Consider the following 15,481-nt stretch of genomic DNA (forward strand, 5'->3'; position numbering starts at 1 on the left):
AGTGACAATCTGCTTCCCCCACAACCAGCTGTCCCAGCTGTGTTCGTACATCATTAAGCTAATGGTCATCATCTGTCTTTAGCAATTGGCTTAACAATATATTTGCCAAAGGATACAATTGCCGGTACACTGACAAAGATGATAACTGCACTCAATGAAATCTCGCTGAATCTACAAACAAAGAAAAGGTAGGGGCAAAGAAAGGAAAGATGGTATTTCCAACCTATTGAACCTACTCTGCCATTCAATACAATCATGGCTGATCTTGGGCTTCAAGATTATTTTCCCACTCGTTCCCCATTTCCCTCAGTTTTACGAGGCCAGCGGCAGAATTTTCCCATCCCACCCGCCAGGGGAATCTTAGCGGACTGTGCAAAAGTCCATCGACCTTGGATAAGGGTCAGTAGGTGTAGAGAGGACATGAGGACCATTTATTTTATGCAGAGGTTAGTGAGTGACGAGCCTGGAATTCGCTGCCCGAGTTGGTGGTAGAGGCAAAGACTCTGAACTCTTTTTAAAAAGTACCTGGATCTGCACCTTAAGTGCTGTAAGCTACAGGGTTATGGGCCGGGTGCAGGAAGGTGGGATAGAAAAGGTGGTGTCAGACTAGCATGGACAAGATAGGCTGAATGGCCTGCTTCTGTGTTGTAACTTTTCTATGGTTCTAATATGTCTAATTTACTCAGCCTCTCATCACAGACAAAGGAAACACAGCTCAGCAACAGGCCCTTCAGCCCACCAAGTCTGTGCCGACACAGATGCCTCTTTAATCTAATATTTTCTTGCCTTTACATGGTCCATATCCCTCTATTCCAGTATCTACTTAGATGCCTCTTGAACATTGCTATAGAATCTGCTTCCACCACCTCCTCCGGCAGCGCATTCCAGGCATTCACCACCCTCTGTGTGAAAAACTTACCCCTTACATCTCTTTTAAACTTTCTCCCTCTGACTTTCAACCTATGTCCTGGGCAATTGACCCTTGGAAAAAAGACCCTGACTATCTACTATATCCAAGCCTGTCATAACCTTGTAAACCTCTATCAGGAGCCCCCTCATCCTTCAACACTCTAGTGAAAATAATCCAAGTTTGTTCAACCTTGCTTCATAGTCCATAACCCCCAAACCGGGCGACATCCTGGTAAATCTCTTCTGCAACTTTTCCAATGCATCAACATCCTTCTGGTAGTGTGACAACCAGAATTGTACACAATACTTCAAATGCAGCCTAACCAAAGTCTTATACAGGTGCAACAGGATTTTCCAATTCCTATACTCAACACCCTGACAGATTAAGGATGCCGTACGCATTCTTGACCACCTTGTCCACCTGAGTTGCCACCTGCAGGGAACTGTCGATTTACATGCCTAGAGCCCTCTGTATGCTAATATTTTTAAGGGTTCTACCATTTACTGAAGACTTGCCATCTTCAGTAGACCTTCCAAATCACATCACTTCACATCTGTCCGAGTTAAATTCCATCTGTCATCTTCCAGTCCAGGTCTCCAGCTGACGTATAACCTGCTGTATCCTCTGACAATCCTCCTCATAATCTATTCCCCAAATGTTTGTGTCATCTGCAAATTTACTAGTCAGACCACCAACATTTTCCTTCAAATCAATTATACTAGAGGCCCTAGCACTGATCCATAAACCTTGTCATAAACCTCCAATTAGAAAATTACCCTTCCACTGCGACTCTCTGCTTTCTATGCCCAAGCCAGTTTTGTATCCATCTTACCAGCTCACCTCTGATCCCATATGATTTCACCTTCCGTATCAGCCTGCCATGAGGAACCGTGGAACCTTATCAATAGGCTTTACTAAAATCCATGTACACAACATCCACTGTCCTGTCCTAGTCAAATTTTTTTGTCACTTCTTCGAAGATCTCAATCAAGTTTGTGAGACACAACCTCCCCTTCACAAAACTATGCTGCTTATCGATAATAAGCTTATTCTCTTCCAAATGTGAGTCCATCCCATCCCCAAAAATCTTCTCCAATAATTTTCCTACCACTGATATAAGGCTCATAGGCCTATAATTTCCCGGATTTATCTCTTTTGCCCTTCTTAAACAGAGAAGCAATGTTAACTACTCTCTAATCCTCTGGTGCCTCGCCCTTGATTAAACAGTATACAAAGATTTTGGCCAAGGCCTCAGCAACTTCTTCCCTTCCCTCACTCAGTATTCTACGACAAGACTCTATATGACCCTGGGGGACTTGTCCACCTTAAACGTTTTTCGAAACCTCCAATACCTCCTTTTTATCTCACAGGGACCAATTTAGTGAACATTTGTTTTCACCATTTCAGGACATCTCAAATTCTCAATAGCCAGTGGTTAGCACTGCTGCCTCACAGCACCAGGGTTTGATTCCTGGCTTAGGTCTTTGACTGTGTGGAGTTTGCACATTCTCCCCATATCTGCTTGGGTTTCCTCCAGATGCTCTGGTTTCCTTCCACATGCCAAAGCAGTGCATGTTAGGTGGACTGGCCATGCTAAATTTCCCCTTAGTGTTGGGGAGTTAGGGTGGGATTGTTGTTGGTGCAGTCTCGATGGGCCAAATGACCTCATTTGACACTGTAGGATTCTAAGTACTTTTGAAATGTTGTGACGTAGGAAACACAATAGTTACTTTTCCCAAGAACATCAAGGCAAACCAACCAGATAATCTATTTTACCAATATAGCTGGGAATAAATATAAGCCAAAACATCTGAAGATCTCTCCAAGTCTGCTCTGGAAGGTATCCTGGCATCTCTATAGCACCTTGGCTTAAAACCTCATTGTGAAAGCTGGCATCTCCCAAAGTGCACAGCTTCCTCAGTGTTGCACAGAACCATCAGCCTAGATTGAGATCTGGAGTAGGATTCGAGTCCACAGTCATTTAACTCTGAAGTAAATCCGGGAATCAGGTCCTAACACCATTCTTCAAGGTCCTGAGAGGACACAGGTTTAAGGTGCTGGGGAGTAGGTACAGAGGAGATGTCAGGGGTACGTTTTTCACTCAGAGGGTGATGCGTGAGTGGAATCGGCTGCCGTCGGTGGTGGTGGAGGCAAATTCGAAAGGTTTTTTTTAAAGAGACTTCTGGATGAGTACATGGGACTTAATAGGATTGAGGGTTATAGTTAAGCCTAGTAGGTAGGGATATCATCAGCGCAACTTGTGGGCTGAAGGGCCTGTCTGTGCTGTAGTTTTTCTAAGTTCTATGTTCTAATAAAAACACAGGACAGAGCCTCTCAAACTTTGTTTATCCAGTAAGACATCACCATATTTGTTGCAAGCAGCTACTGTGTGTGTGTGTGAGTGTGTGTGTGAGTGTGTGTGAGTGAGACAGAGAGAGGGAGATAAAAAGACAGGGACACTAACATAGTTAAAATGGAGCTGCCTCAGTAAACGTTAATAGTTATGAGAAAAGAAGCAAGGGACCCAGTCAAATTGGATAGAAATTTCAAACAGCTGGCATGGACATGATGAACTGAATGAACTCTCTCTGTCCTGTGATTTTTTTTCCCCATAATGAAGACTGGCAGTGATCACTTACAACTGAATTGCACAACTTTTGAATTTGGGACTGAGTATTCATGTCAACATTAACCTTGCAACAGTCTTTGCCTAAAAAAAAATGACTAGTATGCTACCAGGACTCGCTGGTTTGAGTTATGAGGAGAGAATGGGTAGACTGGGACTTTTGTCCTTTGAGTGTAGGAGACTTAGGTGTGATCTTATAGAGGTCTATAAAATAATGAGGGGCATAGATCAGCTAGATAGTCAACATCTTTTCCCAAAAGTAGGGGAGTCTAAAACTAGAGGGCATAAGTTTAAGGGGAGAAGGGAGAGATACAAAAGGGTCCAGAGGGGCTTTTTTTTTTACAGAGGGTAGAGTGTGTTTGGAATGAATTGCCAGAGGTAGGACAGAGGCGGGTACAATTTTGTCTTTTAAAAAGCATTTAAACAGTGACATGGGTAAGATGGGTATAGAGGGATTTGGGCCAAATGCAGGCAACCAGAACTAACTTCACGGTAAAAACTGGGTGGCATGGACGAATTGGGCCGAAAGTCTGTTTCCATGCTGTAAACCTTATGACTCTCCTACCAAAAGACAGACTTCTGAGGAAACCTTTTAGAAGAACATACAATGCACTTGAGTCAAAATGAACTACTCGCAGATCAAAAAGAACCTGCAGCATCTTTAGGGAAAACATTCCCACAGTCATTTCCAGACTCCTTATATCAACACGTAGACAAAGCGAAACTTCAAGCAAAGCCATTCCGCCTGAAAGACGGTGAGGGGGGGGGGGGGGGGGGGGGGGGGGTCTCTCTCTCTCTATCCAGCAACATCCGTGAAAACATCGAACAGAACTGTCAGTCTCCCTGGTTTTCAAAAGCCCGATTCCTTGCTGGTAGGTCACAGCAAGTTGTAGGGTTGTAGATTGCTCCAGTGTGAGCGAGGAAAAAGATGTGCGGGTTAGGTTGATTGGCCGTGCTAAGAAATTGCCCCTTAGTGTCCAGGGATGCGTAAATTAGAGGGAATAGTGGGTATAATACGTAGGGATATGAGGGTAGGGCCTGGGTGGGATTGTGTTCGGTGCAGACTCGATGGGTCGAAAGGTCTCTTTCTGCACTGTAGGGTTCTATGAAAAAGGCTACGAAGTGACTGGAAAACAGCGATGAGAATTTAATTTTAAAACACGTACAATTGAAGCTTCGCTGGACCAGGTCAGCAAGCACAGGGGTGATAGGTGAAAAGAAGTTGGTGAGAGTTAAGACACAGCGAGATGGGCTTTGTCTGAGCCAAGTTTACAGATAGTGCAAGGTGGGGTGACCCAGCCATGACAACATTGGACTTGTTGAGTCTAGAGGCAAAGGTGTGAAGATTTTCTAAATCTATGTTTGCCTTTTTTTAAAAATCAATCTTTCTTGACAGATTTTCTCCCCTCCCCTCTGGAGCCTGTGCTTGGCTGCAATTACATGGGCCAAGGGTGCACACATTTAATAATGTCTAAGCTGGGAGTCTCTGCGACTGCCTAATTACAGTTATCAGGTACCAGACAATCACACGTTTCACTCCTCGTGACTTTTCCCTAAAGGCATCGAGCTGGACGGCAGCCCCACCTTCCAGGGCCTCACTCAAGTGGCCATCTTCCTGGCAACGATCGAAGGCATTGAGTATTCAGCAACAGGTGCGCCACGGGCAGGTGTCATCGCGTCTTTTTGGAGATGCCAAGTTGGAACAATGCTACACGTTCCCTCAGACTGCCTAACCCTGAGCACATACCAAAGTTATAATTTTCAACTTCCATTACCTTAGGTAGTAATCAGGTGGAGCACCCTTTAGAGAGAGTGATTTTATAAGTAGCAACTGCGTGGAAGCTCTCACTGCAGTCACGTCTCTCCTTAGGAGAGTGAATTCAATGATCAGAAAGGATCCCTTTGCATTATCTTTGTCCCTCTGTGATCATTTAAACAGTTTCCCTCGATTATTACAGTGCTATTCATGTTAGCTTGCTGTTTTTCAACTGATGGTCATGTTTCCTATATTCCCACAGTGACTCCTGTCCCTCAGGTACCACGTTCTATGATGGCAATCACCAACTTCTGCTGGACTGGTCTACAATTTGGGGTGGCACAGCGGTTAGCACTGCTGCCTCACAGCCAGTGACCCGAGTTTGATTCACAGATTGCACATTCTCCACATGTCTGCATGGGTTTCCTCTGGGTGCTCTGGTTTCTTCCCACAGGCCGATGATAATCAACTTGTCCGGCCACATTGCACCTTCCATGACCATCAAGTCCCAGAGCTAGACTGGAAGTGGGAGCTCCTGAGCCAGAGTTAGCGACACTACCAGTGAGTCGGAAGCTCCTCCTCACCCCCGGAACCCCACAAAGTGACTACACTTAAACAAAAGAAAATGAGTCATTGGCCATCAAGTATCTGGGACATCCAATCGTCATGACAGGTGCTACATCAATGCAAGCCCTTCTTCGCCAGCAGCAAGCCACTTTCAGAAGGGACTGCAAGTCTGAAATAGGGCAACAACATTACGCAGTCAATTCCCCAACTGCCCCAAGTGTAGCCATTGTGACTAATGAATGATCTTCCTCCACAAATCTGAAATCTAATGCAGTGATGCGAGAAAGTTAAAGACTACACAACAACGCACATTGAAGCAAAATCGCTAACAGCTTGGAGAATGCGGTTACCATTTGCTACCGCCTCCAATGAATAGAGTGAACTAGAATGTACAGTGTGTCAAATCTGGCTATGTTGAAAATTGGGCTTTACTTTTTAAAGCGGCCTTATTGGATGAATAAGATAACTTGCTGGTTGTCTGGCTAGGTGCTGCACAGGAGGGGTGGCGCACCAACTTGTTATCAGTTTCATACACCTGTCTTTTCCTTAAGTGGTTTGAGTGACCCTTGACCAGACCTAGCCTGATATAGTTCAAACCATCCAACCCGAAACCCGGAAAGATCCGAAATTCAACTAGTGTTTAATCCCAGGGATTGCCAGTTTGGAGACGTCGTATTACCTAATATGCAGAAAATGTGCACACCCAAAGCACAAATATTTCTTATTAACTCTGCATCCAGGACAACCTTATCATCAGGATGTTTTCAGACAGGCAAGGACACTGACCCAAAGTAACATGACTATTTGCAGATCAAATCTCCCAGTGCCTTGATCCAACTGAAATGCAGAATTCAAGGACAAATTGCTTCAACAGTGCTTGCGGTGAGCACTCAATCTTACCAAAAAAACCCACAAAATAGCAACGTCCACAAGTAGCCAATCAATGTAATCAGAATGCTTGCAATGGCCTGGCAAAAACTGCAGTGAGAGAAACAGGGTCAAAAATTTCAATGAAAGATCAGCAACCTATTCATATTTATTCCTGTGTTTCTCTCCACAAGCGCTGCCTGACCAGCTGCAGATTTCTGACATTTACTGTCTTAACTTGCAATTGCAGTAAAATGCTTAAAGACTTCACCAAATACACCCAGGGTCTCCCTCGACACTGCCTGTGGTGTGCCAGAGGCTACATTGGGTGTTAAGCAATGGCAGCACTATGACCTTGCACCATGCTCTCTTGCCATTGAAGTACAACTCCTGGATCTTTTTAAAGGAGGACTAAATAGATAAATAGGTTGGACTAAAACCTGGTGTTGTCAGACTTTTTACTGTGTTTACGCCAGTCCAACGCCGGCATACCCACATCATGTCTTTTTAAAGGACACAGGTAGGAATATTTTCCACCTAGTGGCACAACTCAAGCCCGTCTTGTGCAGAGTAAGCGGTTATGGGCAAGTGCTAGTAAATGGGATTAAGTGGGAGGTCAGGTATTTCTCCGCATTGGTGCAGAATTGATGGGCTGAAGGGCCTATTCTGCGTTACATGATTCTATGGTTCCAAGTTCAGAGATTTTCAAACTGAAGTGCTATCGGATGCAAGGTGGGACAGATGTTGGAGCAGCAGCAAATAGAACAGGAGTGAAATTTAAAACAATAAAGATAATTCTTAAGGGGTGGTTAAGGACACGTAAACAAAAATCCATGAGGCCTCTGCAGAGCCTGACAAGGTATCTCAGGTGACCTTTGTCTTGGCTGAAGGAGCATGCAGCTCAGGGCAAAGAGGAGGGATAAAGGATACGAGGAAAGGTCACCAAGGTACAGAACCCGCCCTCACTTGATGGGGGCTGTAGATAAAGTGGTATCGCATGAGGAGTGTGGTAGGAAAGGGGTTTAAGAGAACATGGCACCATGTCATCACTGCAGGAATTCTTCAGGGTAGTGTCCAAGTCCCGATATCTTCAGCTGCTTCATCAATGACCTTCCTTCCAACATAAGGTCAGGAGTGGAAGTATTGATGAATAGCGTACAGTACCATTTGCAACCCTTCAGGTACCAAAGCAGTCCATGTCTATTTGCAGCAAGATCTGGACAACATTCAGATTTAGGCTAATAAGTGGCAAGTAACATGCCAAACAAGTATCAGGCAATGACCATTCCAGCAAGAGAGAATTTAACCAGTATATGACAGTTGCTGAATCTCCCATCAACATCTTGGGAGCTAATATTGACCAGAAACTGAACTGGATTAGCCATGCTAATACTGCAACTATTCCAGCAGATCAAAGGCTGGGAATTCAGCACAGAGTAACTCTCTTCCACTTTATCCCCGTTGATGTAGACTGAGGTAGGTCCTCCACTACGCCTCCTGTAGTCAATGACTATCTCCTTCCTTTGCTACACAGAAACTACATTAGCCATTGCAACAGTTGGCACAGGACTTCATTTGCCAGCTTTGGTTGCTAATCCTGTATGAACAGTTCCCTATGGTCACACCAGTTAGGTTTGCCAGGGCAGGAGAGTTTGCAGCGTCTCCCCATAGGTTTGGTCAGTCAAAATATACTGGCTGTTAGTCAATCTCTCATCTATCTCACAAATTGCCTTAGAATCCATTCTGCCAAGCGACTGAACCTCCCAGAAAACAGCTTCTGATCCCATTCAAGCCTCACGGCAGGGTCCTGAATCCCACCAAAATTCCTGCGCAGAATTTCAGAACACAGACCACTACCTCCAGCCTTCAAAATGTAAGACGAGCTTGTCCCAGCCTGATGGAGACAAAACACCACCAAATTCCCTCTTACCTGCTCATCATCTTCCACCACCACAAGAGTTAGCTTGCTTTTCTTAAATTCCAGTTTAATGATCTTGGGCCTGAAAACAAAGGACAATAAAATACAAGGGTCATCAAAAATTGCAGCAGGATCTTGATCAGCTGAGGAACTGGGCTGAGAAATGGCAAATGGAATCCAATACAAATAAGTGTGAGGTGTTACATTTTGGAAAATCAAATCAAGGTAGTCAATGACATTATTGTTACTAGAGAGGCGGTGCTCAACAGACTGGAGGGGCTGATTGTGGACAAGTCCCCAGGACCAGATGGAATGCATCCAAGGATTCTGAAAGAAATGGCGGAGGTGATAGTGGATGCCTTGGTGGTTATTTTCCAAACGTCGCTGGATTCCGGGGAAGTGCCAGAAGATTGGAAAACGGCTAATGTTACGCCGTTGTTTAAGAAGGGTGCCAGGCAAAAGGCAGGGAATTATAGGCCGGTTAGTTTAACGTCTGTTGTAGGTAAAATGTTAGAATCCGTCATCAAGGAGGAAATAGCGAGGCATCTTGAGGGGAATTGCTTGATAGAGCAGATGCAGCACAGTTTCGTTAAGGGGAAGTCGTGTCTGACAAATTTATTGGAGTTCTATGAGGATGTGTCTAGGGTGGTGGATAGAGGAGAGCCGGTGGATGTGGTCTTTCTTGTTTTTCAGAAGGCGTTTGACAAGGTACCTCACAAGAGGTTATTGCAGAAGGTAAGGGGGCATGGAGTTGGGAGTACGGTGTTAGCATGGATAGAGGATTGGCTGTCAAATAGGAGGCAGAGAGTGGGGGTCAATGGGTGCTATTAGGATTGGCGGTTGGTGACTAGTGGAGTGCCCCAGGGGTCAGTGCTGGGGCCTCAGCTATTTACCATTACAGATGATATGGAGGAGGGAACCAAGTGTATGGTGTCGAAATTTGCTGATGACACCAAGATTGGTGGAACGGCAAATTGCGCGGAGGGTGTGGAGAGTCTGCAGAAGGATCTAGATAGGCTGGGCGAATGGGCCAGGAAATGGCAAATGGAATTTAATGTTGGCAAGTGCGAGGTGGTCCACTTTGGTAGGAATAATGGTAGGAAGGATTATTACTTACGTGGCGTAAAACTGCAGCAGGCGACGATGCAGAGGGACCTCACGGTCCTTGTGCATGAGTCGCAAAAACCCAGCCTGCAGGTGCAGCAGGTGGTCAGGAAGGCAAATGGGATGCTGGCCTTCATAGCGAGGGGGATTGAATATAAAAGTAGGGAGGTCTTGCTGCAGCTGTATAGGGCACTGGTGAGGCCGCAGCTGGAGTACTGTGTGCAGTTTTGGTCGCCGCACTTACGCAAGGATATTTTGGCCTTGGAGGGAGTGCAGAGGCGGTTTACTAGGCTGATGCCGGAGTTGAGGGGGTTGAGCTATGAGGAGAGGCTGAATAAACTAGGCTTGTACTCGTTAGAGTTTAGAAGAATGAGGAGAGATCTCATTGAGACATATAAGATGATGAATGGGATGGATTGGATAGAGGTGGAGAGACTCTTCCCGCTCAGAAAGGACAGTAGGACTAGGGGGCATAGCCTCAAGATAAAGGGGGGGGCGGTTTAGAACGGAGTTGAGGAGGAACTTCTTCACTCAAAGGGTGGTGAATCTCGGGAATTCTCTGCCCGTTGAAGTGGTGGAGGCTACCTCGCTAAATATTTTTAAGACGCGGGTTGATGGGTTTTTGATAAGCAAGGAGATTAAGGGTTATGGGGAGAGGGCGGGAAAGTGGAACTGAGCCACGACAGATCAGCCATGATCTTACTGAATGGCGGGGCAGGCTCGAAGGGCTAGATGGCCTACTCCTGCTCCTATTTCTTATGTTCTTTCACAGTGAATGTTAGAATCTTAGGGAGTAGCGTGGAACAGAGGAACCTTGAACTTCAGCCACACAGTTCCCTAAAGGTGGAGTCACAGGTAGATAGGGCAGTGAAAAAGGCTTTTAGCATGCTTGCCTTCATCAGTTAGGGCATTGCTTATAGAAGTTGGCAAGTTATGTTGCAATTGTATGGGATGTTGGTGAGGCTACACCTGGAGTATTGGGTTCAGATTTGGTTGCCTTGTTATAAGAAAGATTTATTAAACTGGAGAGAGCGCAGAGAAGATTTACAAGAACGTTGCCAGGACTCAAGGGACTGAGTTACAGGGAGAGGTCGGATAGGCAAGGACTTTTTTCCTTTGGAGTGTAGGAGGCTGAGGAGCGATCTTACAGAGGTGTTAAAGATCATGAGAGGCATGGATAGGATGAATGCACTCAGTCTTTTTCACAGGGTTGGGGAATCAAGAACTAGAGGCTATAGGTTTAAGTTAAGAGGGGAAAGAATTAATGGGAACCTGAGAAGCAACTTTTTTTTTACACAGAGGGTGGTACGTATGTGGAATGAACTGCCAGAGGAAGTGGTTGAAGCTGGGACAGTGATAACATTTAAAAGGCATTGGGACAGATACATGGATAGGAAAAGTTTAGAGGGTTATGCAGGCAAATGGGATTAGCTTAGATAGGCTGTTTAGTCGGCATAGACCAGGTTGGGCCAAGGGGCCTGTCTCCGAGCCATAGGTTTTATGATTCAGAAGCCTTTATATTAAAGAACCACATTCAACACCAAAATTACTTAAACAGGATGTTTCCTGCTTCCACATTCAAACACAATTCTTCTTGTCTTAGTAAATTTTGTACAATATCTACTTTTATCACTCACAACGGCCTCAGGGACAGAGATAGCTTACAAATATCTACAAACAAGCCACTGTATATCTAACAACATTGGTGTGGCTAAATAAACTGCCGTCTAGGGCAATTTCAACTTCAAGCGATATCCGCACGTAAAATATCATCCCGTTCACTGTGGAATATCAGCTGAACGCCTCGAATACATTGCACAATTGTGCCAATTGGCCGCGTCAAGCAGTTAAGTGCCAACAGGTGACCTCTGAAGTAATTGCATTCCTTGTCCTGGACATTGCCAACGGGGAACATTTTTCTTCTTAACACAGGCAGACAATGCTGTTAATGGGACCTTCAGCTTATATGCATTGTAAAAGAGTGAAGATGGGGCCAACTGACCAGAAAAAGAGTCCAATCTTGGTTTCACCTTCAAACACCAGCACTCCAGTTGGGGTCAGGCCCAGGCTGTATTCATTTTCATCTCTTCCCTAATTATGCAAACAGAAATGAAAATTACAATGAGGGAAATGCAAGTCTTTATCCCTTTGTACACACAGACAAGTCAAGGGTGCAATAAACTCAACTTCCAACCAAGACAAAACATGATTCAAATCCACGGTGGGTGACATTAATATAACTGAAGTGAAAGAAAAAAAAAACGCAGCCCTCCCCAAAAAAAACTAAAGATCTATCAACCAAAAGGATGGACCAGAACTGGCTGGAGCAAGATGGGAAAGTGGGCCTATTCTACAAGTCTTTGTTGGAAAACCCGTTTGGACAGTGAAGCAAGGCAGGACCATGCTCTGCTGTGATGGCCCCTTCCAGAGACATCGGCTAACCTCAGACTTGAATGGCAGTTACTTGGATGATGTATCAGAAGGTTGGAATGATCAGAAGGAGCTCTTTGAACCTGCAAATTAGCAACCAGTTAGAGAATTTGAAATGAAAATGGTGGAATGTGTCTGAAAGGTCACTGACCTGAAAGACTGGACTGGATTTACATCTCGGAGGTGGACATTTGGAATTGGACCATTTCCCGATGTCAATTTCCTGGCTCCTGCTCCACACTATCCTCATGACACGGAGGAGGGAGTCAGGGCCACTGCCTGCTGTAGTAGACCGAGGTGGAAACAGGGTTGGGTGGATGTCGAGGCACCTAGGTTAAAAGACTCACTTCTGTTTGCTGGGACATGGCCCCAGTTCTGTGGATGAGTGCGAGGGTCCCTAACGCTCACCCCCTTAAACCCCTCATCGATCAGCCCCACACCAGAACAGGAAAATTCAGCCCATAAACTCTGCTTCTCTCTCCACCGATATGATCTGACATGATGTACATTTCCAGCATTTTCTGTTCCCATCTCATCTCATTTAAACCCCAGAAAACAGGTAACTTTATCCACCAAATTCACTTACTTTAACCTTGTGCATGTCCACTCCATACATCTCCAGCCATTTAGCTTTATTGAGATAGTTCATTTCTGCCTGAGATGGTGTTTGACCCCTGCAAAGAAAGAAGATTTCTAGTGAAATTCACCATTACAGCTGGTAGTTTCTTAAAGCATTGACTATTCAAACCGTTACCAAGTTACCTATTAACAGGGAGTTACAAAAAGCCAATAAAGCACAGAAACAGATCCAAAGAGTGCATGCCAGCCTTTCTGCTCCATCCTTCTTCACTTTTATCCTCTACTCTTTTCTCCCTCCAGCTTTCCCTCTACTGTATCCAAGCTATTTGCCTCAACTACTCCCCGAGATAGCACATCCCCTATTCTTATCACAGCTCTGACAAAAGGGTCAAACAGACTTGAAATGTTGGCTCTATTCTCTCTCCACAGATGCTGTCAGGCCTGCTGAGATCCTCCAGCATTTTCTGTTCTCGTTGCTGACCACTGTTTAGATTAAGAAGGATCTCTCTGAAGTCCCCATCTGAATTTATTACCTCCAGTTTAGGACGCTGACATTTTCTATCTCTACCTCGTGAAATACCTTTGATATCCAAAAGTCTCCAGCACGTCATCCCTCAGACTTTTCCAGAATTAATTGCTCCAGCCCGTTCAGCCTTTCCTGATGGTGCTGAGGGGTCGTAACAATCATACTTGTCAATTGGTTTTGTTCCCCACACCTTCTCCAGTATCTCTACATTTTTCCTGATTTTCTCTCATTTGGACATGAGGCTAATCCTCAACTAAATTTGTTAAAGTGGAAATATAAATGGCCAAGAACTAACTGGCTTTGGGACAACACCTTCCCCTTCCCCTGACATTGATTGCCAGGGAGGAGGAGGAAAGCACCTCCCGAGTCACACAACGGACTGACTTAAGACAAACGTCAGCACTCTATCATCACTGGATCACCCTGGAATCACCCAGCATGATCACTGTAGAAACAGCATTTCCACAACAGCTATAGCGGTTCAGAGAGAGGACCCGCCACAGCCTTCCATGGTATTTATCGGATTTATTGCGATATTAGAATTTGCTGAACGTAATCCTTGCTTCAAGTGCTGAAAAGTCAAATGCAGCCAAACCAAGACATCCTGCCATATTGTACACAAACTGCTGAAAACATAGGATATAAACAATAAAAGCAGTATTTGGCAGAGCAGGGCCGAATGGCCTTTCTTATGATCATGGCTAATCATCAAATTCAATATCCTGATCCCCCCTTCCCCACATATCCCTTGATCCCTTCAGTCCCAAGAGCTATACCTAATTTCTTCTTGAAATCAAGTAATGTTTTAGAACATAGAACATATCAAAACTACAGCACAAACAGGCCCTTTGGCCCACAAGTTGCGCTGATGATATCAATACCTACTAGGCTTATCTATAACCCTCAATTCTATTATTAAGTTCCATGTACTCATCCAGAAGTCTCTTAAAAGACCCTATCGAATTTGCCTCCATCACTATTGACGGCAGCTGATTCCACTCACCCACCACCCTCTGAGTGAAAAACTTACCCCTGACATCTCCTCTGTACCTACTCCCCAGCACCTTAAACCTGTGTCCTCTCATAGCGACCATTCCAGCCCTTGGAAAAAGCTTCTGAGAATCCACCCGATCTATACCTCTCAACGTCTTATACACTTCTATCAGGTCACCTCTCATCCTTCGTCTCGCTAAGGAGAAAAGACCGAGCTCCCTTAACCTATCCTCATAAGGCATGCCACCCAATCCAGGCAACATCCTTGTAAATCTCCTCTGCACCCTTTCAATAGTTTCCACATCCTTCCTGTAGTGAGGCGACCAGAACTGAGCACAGTACTCCAAGAGAGGTCTGACTAGGGTCTTATAAAGTTGCAACAATATCTCCCAACTCCTAAACTCAATCCCTCGATTGATGAAGGCCAGTACACAATATGCCTTCTTAACCACGCCCTCTACCTGCGAGGCCAGTTTAAGAGTCCTATGGACCCGGACCCCAAGGTTTTAGCCCCCAACTACATTCTGTGGGAGTGAATTTCACACATCTACCACTCTCTGGGTGAAGAAATTTCTCCTTCCCTCAGTCCTAAAAGATTTACCCCTTATCCTCAAACTATGACCCCCAGTTCTGGACTCTCCCACCATGGGGAACATTCTTTCTGAATCTACCCTGTCTGACCCTGTTAGAATTTTATAAGTTTCAATGAGATCTCCTCCTAAGAATGCAGAGGAGGTCCTTATCAGGGCAATGGGAACCAGGAATGGGGAGATTTTACCCAACACATCTGCAGAAAAATAATTCTGGCTTTATAAATAGCAAAATATTCAGAAAGGGAGGATTCGAGGGACAAGTCCATACTCAGGCTAGTTTAAAAATTCCCACCTCAGCCAAATTTAGAAGCCTGTTTTCCATCACTTCTTATTTTTAATTGTACTGAACTCAGAAATAAAGATTAGAAAGAATATAAAACAGGCTGCTGGCCCACCATTGTCTATTCATGTGATCTCAGGATGGCAAGATCTACCCCATCGGAGGAGCACCACAGCCCGTCCACTGTGCCAATCCATTCTAATATGTGTCAATCTAGTTTTACCTGCATCAAAGAACAAAGAAAATTACAGCACAGGAACAGGCCCTTCGGCCCTCCAAGCCTGCACCAACCATGCTGCCCAACTTAACAAGAACCCTCTACGCTTCCAGGG

At 45.0% G+C, this 15,481-nt stretch overlaps 1 protein-coding gene across 3 annotated transcripts in view; it reads right to left on the reverse strand.

Moving 5' to 3' along the window:
* epb41l5 (erythrocyte membrane protein band 4.1 like 5) overlaps positions 1-15,481 on the reverse strand; it is a 160,431-nt gene that overhangs the window by 77,283 nt on the left and 67,667 nt on the right. For all 3 annotated transcript variants that reach the window (XM_080199480.1, XM_080199479.1, XM_080199481.1), the window contains exons 8-10: positions 12,765-12,852; positions 11,751-11,839; positions 8,657-8,726 (exon numbers count right to left, since the gene is read on the reverse strand). In XM_080199480.1, coding sequence (XP_080055606.1) covers positions 8,657-8,726; positions 11,751-11,839; positions 12,765-12,852 — 247 coding nt within the window. The remainder of the gene's footprint in view (positions 1-8,656; positions 8,727-11,750; positions 11,840-12,764; positions 12,853-15,481) is intronic.

The sequence above is a fragment of the Carcharhinus amblyrhynchos genome, chromosome 11 (assembly GCF_965287045.1).
Source record: "Carcharhinus amblyrhynchos chromosome 11, sCarAmb.v2.hapA, whole genome shotgun sequence".
In the NCBI taxonomy this organism is placed as follows: domain Eukaryota; kingdom Metazoa; phylum Chordata; class Chondrichthyes; order Carcharhiniformes; family Carcharhinidae; genus Carcharhinus; species Carcharhinus amblyrhynchos.